Consider the following 5,141-nt stretch of genomic DNA (forward strand, 5'->3'; position numbering starts at 1 on the left):
AGAAGCGTTAACTCTATACGTTTTATTTTACACCATAAAACTATCACACCTGTAACAAAAAAGTAAGACACACCCAACCATTTCCTTGGAGTATATTCAAGGAAGTCTAGATCCGATGGAAAAGTAGTAGATCATTTCCTCTCTCCTTCCTTGACTCTTAGACGGGGTGCCCATGGGGGGATCGGGTCGGGTCGGGTCGGGTCGGGTCGGTTTGACAGCCAGATTGAAGGCGCAAAGCCGCTATCGTGGCACAAGCCGATCACACCCAACTCGTCACCTCAAAAGCTAACATGTTTGTTTTCAGGTGAAGAGTCGGGCGATCGACCCAACTCAACCCGACCCGACCCGACCCAACCCGACCCGACCCGACCTGATCCGATCCGATCCCATCCTCAAAGGGCACTCGGTTTTATTAGCATACAGCGTTCCAGTTCCGAGTTGACCCTCGGCACCTCGCGGTTGTTTTCGGTCAAACAAAGATCCACCAAACTCCAGCCAATCCGTGTTAGTTATAAATAATCAAACTGAACGTTTCTTGCATGGAACATTCATTTCTACTCCGAGTGGTATTTATTTATGCAAATAGGTTAAACAAGAGCGGGGGTACAGCGAAATTTGTGTTGCTGAAAAACTGGAACACAAAACTGGCTACGTAATTTTATGTGGCATAGTATTTTACCTTCATAATTATTCTACGGATCAAATCTTAGTACACTTACTTTACTTTTACTTTTACTTTCCCGATCCAGCGGCCATTTGGGTTCTAGCCCTTCGGTCTGTATCTTAGTACACAGAAAGACTATTTTTACCTTTGCACCAACTTTGTCATCCAAATGTTCATAGTCATCATGAAGTTCCCTATGACTCAGCACCTCTTCAACCTATTTTTGTTTAAAATGTGTGCGCGCTTGGTGAAAGATACCGTAAGACGCACTTTCTTGAACTGAGATACGGACAATAAAGGTCATAAATCATCTTTTTAATACAAAAATTTGAGCTCTTTAAAAACTCAATCTTTAGCCTTTCGTCTTCCGATGTTTACAAGGCTGAGCATTTATTACAAAGCAAAAACGTGTATTTTGGAAGAATATATTTTTTGTTAAACACGAGTAATCTTACGTAATAACGGAGATTGCATGAAAGGCCTACGGCTCATTCACATAAACAAACTCCATCACATCGCATGCCAAACTTCAGGTCAACCTGTTACTTCTATCAATCTGGAAAGTTGGAACAAAACAGTAAGGGTTGGCAGGTAATGCACATTGATTTGTTCCCTTTTTCACTCCATGAGCAAAACAAAGCCACAAATCCACTCTTCGAAATTTCTAGCATTGTCGTTGACGAAGATTTATACGGCTCATTCATAAAAATCAACTCCTTGACATCACATATTAAAACTGAGGTAAGCTTGTATCCTTTCGAGTCGTGTTTTAAAGCTTCTAGCATACACACGTACCCTCTTACACTTCGTGAGCAAAGCCGAGCCAATTTGGTAACAATTTTACTTCTAATTGACCGTGGCTTAGCTTGGTAATGTTTCAATGACACTTTAAAACTGTGTAATTGCCTTAAACTGCTTTTTAAGTCGCACTTTGCGTAGTGACAGTCTATTGCGAAATGTTTCAGAGACAAACAACCAGGCTGACCGATTGGTCGATATTCAATAGGAGTAGAACTCGAGACAGATCTAAAGGAAACTTTAAAGCCATTTTTCTCATAGATTTGTTTCTGCACCCTACCTGACAACATTAACCAGATCTCACAAAGAACTATAGGCTATTTTAATAATTCAAGAATCAAGTTGTTCAGATATGATTTCTACACCATAAAACGCACATCCTCAAGACGTGTCATAATACGGTACCTTCCACCAGGCACGCACACAAACAATAAACACCAAACTGAGTAGAAATAAATGCTTCATGCGATATAAACTCAGTTAAATTAATTATAGATACGATAGGTTTGATGGGATTTCGTAGATCTAGTCTGACTGTACACAACAAAAGGGATGCCCGCGAGCAAACAGATTTGACATACCGCACTGTTCTCTCATGGACGACCCCTTCTCTTCTCCCTCACTACTTTAACAAATCACCCCTTTGTATTAGTAAGAGTTTCACGGCACTTGCAACATAATTAGGTCATATAAGTGCCGAAGATAGGAGGAGTTACAAGAGAGTTACAAACACACAAAAGAAGTAGGGGAGATAAAAAAGACGATTGATGTTTGATATGAAAGAAGAAGCAAACCACACTAGAGCATCCGCCAACCACCCACCAAGTCACCCCAATCTCGTATCTTATTTCAGCGTCTGTGTAAGGCAAAACACATGACCATAACAATAGACCATTGAGCTAAAGGAGAAAGTCAGACAGATAGACAGTTTTTGTTTTTGTACGAGTTTTACGGCACTTGCAATAAAAATGCGTCATATAACAGCCTAAGATTAGAAGTGTAATCAGAGAGTAACAAGCAAAGAAAAGAAGGAGGAGGAGATATTTAAGGACAATGAATGCTTGATATGAAAGAAGTAAACCACACCATTGCGCCCGTCAATCACCCACGAGAGGGACAGAAATGCCACAGATAAAGAAAAAAAGAGTAACCTACAGATACACTGAATCACTGCCTCTCCCTCCCCTCCCTTATTATAAAACATTGGAAAAAAGTCCCCAAATAAACTGGTCGCTTTTAAGGACTAGCGGGCTAACCCATGTTTCGGGGGTTTCCAGAAGTCTTGACCTACACCGAAAGTGGGCATTGCCCTATCTATAGGAGAAGTTTGGTTTCATTGGTGTGTATATATATTCGTTTGGTTATAGCGAAAACTCTCCTTGTCTTTTAAAGAAACTGAATAAGGGGGAAAAACTTTTCCTTCGATTTTCTCAAAACAGCAGTTTCGGGATAGCCCCCTTGTGCTTAAAAGCGACCAACTTAAATAACAACGTTGGATCAAAACAAAGCAGAATAAAAATACATATTACCCCCCCCCCCAAAAAAAAAAAACAACCAAAAAAAACCCAACACAAAACAAACACAAAACAACAACAACAACAACAACAACACACACACAAAAAACAACAACAACAAAAAACAACACACAAAAAAAAACAACAACAACCCTCAACAAACCAACAACAAACAATCTGGAACTAATGAAGAAGAAAAAAAAAGACACAAACCCAAACAAGCTTTCCTAGAGACAGTCGGACTCACCAACACAAACAGGGCAAAACTGTTACTGCCCGTGAGTGCGATGTTCTGCCTTAGCGTGGCCCAGAAGCCTCCAGCTTCCTTCTTCATCTTCTCCTTCATGAACGCCGTCTCCTCAGCCTCGGCGGTCCCAACACCACCAGATAACTTTGCCGCCTCCTCCTGGTCTTTGACGCTCGCGTCGTTGCTGTCTGCGCCGTTCGTCACGTGATACCGAGAGGAAACCAGGCCATTACTTTCAGCGCCGTTCTCGTCTATCGTCTTGGCTGGGAACCCCCTGTGAGTCCCTGGCGTCATCACAAGCCGGCTCACCCAGCACGACAAGAAATGGCTCGCGTATCCAAATCACAGCCTCTTTAATACCGTTCTCAGGAGGCAAACTCATGTGACGCAAACCACCTCATTGACGGGAGGAGGAAGAGGAGGAGCAGAACGAGGAAGGGAGAAGAGCGTGCGGGTTGGGGGGAAGGAGAATGTCACCGAATGATCTGAGGAAAGCAAGAGACACAAACACATCATGAATGTATTGCTCAGATAGCCAAACACACAACAGGTAACCTATCCAAGTCTTTTAACTTTTAACTCTTTCCAGACATATTATGTTATAGGGCCTACTTGATCAGTAGCTAAGCAAAGACAACGTTGCTTCACACATTTCGAACCATCATACACAAATCAGAGACACAAATTATGTGCGTAGATCTAGTTCATAGTATGCATGCAGTTACGTGCTTGCCTTTATAAAGTTTAGATACAGAAAACAGAATTGAGAATAATATTATTATGTTACAATAACGGAGTATGATTCTTTCAAAGCACCCCGACACAGCGCGTCTTCAACTTGAAACTTGAAGCGTTGTCCAGTGACCAGAATAATGTGCGTCGTTAATGAGTTAAAGTTTCTTATATCTTTAACAATGTTTACCGGGGAGGAGCGCAACCTTTCCCAGCTCCATGAGATCTGAGGGATCGGTCCAGGCAGTATTTTGCCACGGACCACACCGGGCATTGACAGACACCTTCAGATCTCCCCCACCTTGCCCCTGCCACAAAAGGCCACCTTTACACCTTTCCTGCATAGGTACACTCAGCCGCTGTTTATGAATGGGGGGGGGGGGTGTTCGTTACACAGTCTCCCCAATGCCTGCCCATCAAAAGAGGGAAACGTGAAACCGTTGACTGAGCTAGGTCACCGAGAAACTCGGTCATTGGCCCCATGTACAACTCTGTGCGCTGTGTCGTAGCTTTTCTTTTTCCTTTGTTTTTGTTTTGTTTTGTTTTGTTTTTGTAACAGTTTTACGGCGCTCGCAACTGCATAAGGTCATATGAGCGCACGGGACACATTAAACATTTTCACTAGGTAGGACATTTTGAACTTTACCCGGGCGGCTGCCGAAGCCTACTCTTATCGATTTTGGACAACCGAGAGATCTTCAACGTGCACAACTTGAACACACTGGACCTCCGACATTTTTCGCCCTTATCCGAGAAGGCTAGATGTAGCTCTTACCTACCATAAGATCAAGTGTGTTGTTGATAGACAACAGTAAGAAGGAGTCAAGGAGTAGCAGTAGAAAGGCTGCAGAAAGAATCAGGGGCCCAGAGGAGGGGGCAGAGGGGTGAAGGGATGGGGGGCAGAAAGTGGAGAGGAAAGCAGACGACAGAACATTGCTAGAGAGCAGGAAAAGAAGTGGAAGGAGAAAAAGTCTGGAGAAGAAAATGGTCCGTCGCTGTCCAGATTCGAACCCAAGACCTATAAAATGAGAGGTGAACATCTTAATCTCTCCACCACATGAGCTCCTGTTACAGCTTTGCAGACCTCTTCGAGCGCAGCTTTGAGCTTATTTTTATTTTATTTTTATTTTCATTTTATTTTATTTTTTAATTTATTAATTCTTTTTTGGGGGGAGGGGCAAAAAGG

General features: G+C 42.7%; 1 protein-coding gene across 1 annotated transcript in view; it reads right to left on the reverse strand.

The window, feature by feature from the left end:
• The window catches only part of LOC106013169 (sodium-dependent glucose transporter 1), a gene marked incomplete in the record, with an annotated part of 16,228 nt that overhangs the window by 4,997 nt on the left and 6,090 nt on the right, over nucleotides 1–5,141 (reverse strand). The window contains 1 exon segment of the mRNA XM_013088176.2: nucleotides 3,224–3,708. Coding sequence (XP_012943630.1) covers nucleotides 3,224–3,517 — 294 coding nt within the window.

Source organism: Aplysia californica, unplaced genomic scaffold (genome assembly GCF_000002075.1).
Source record: "Aplysia californica isolate F4 #8 unplaced genomic scaffold, AplCal3.0 scaffold00696, whole genome shotgun sequence".
Lineage (NCBI taxonomy): Eukaryota > Metazoa > Mollusca > Gastropoda > Aplysiida > Aplysiidae > Aplysia > Aplysia californica.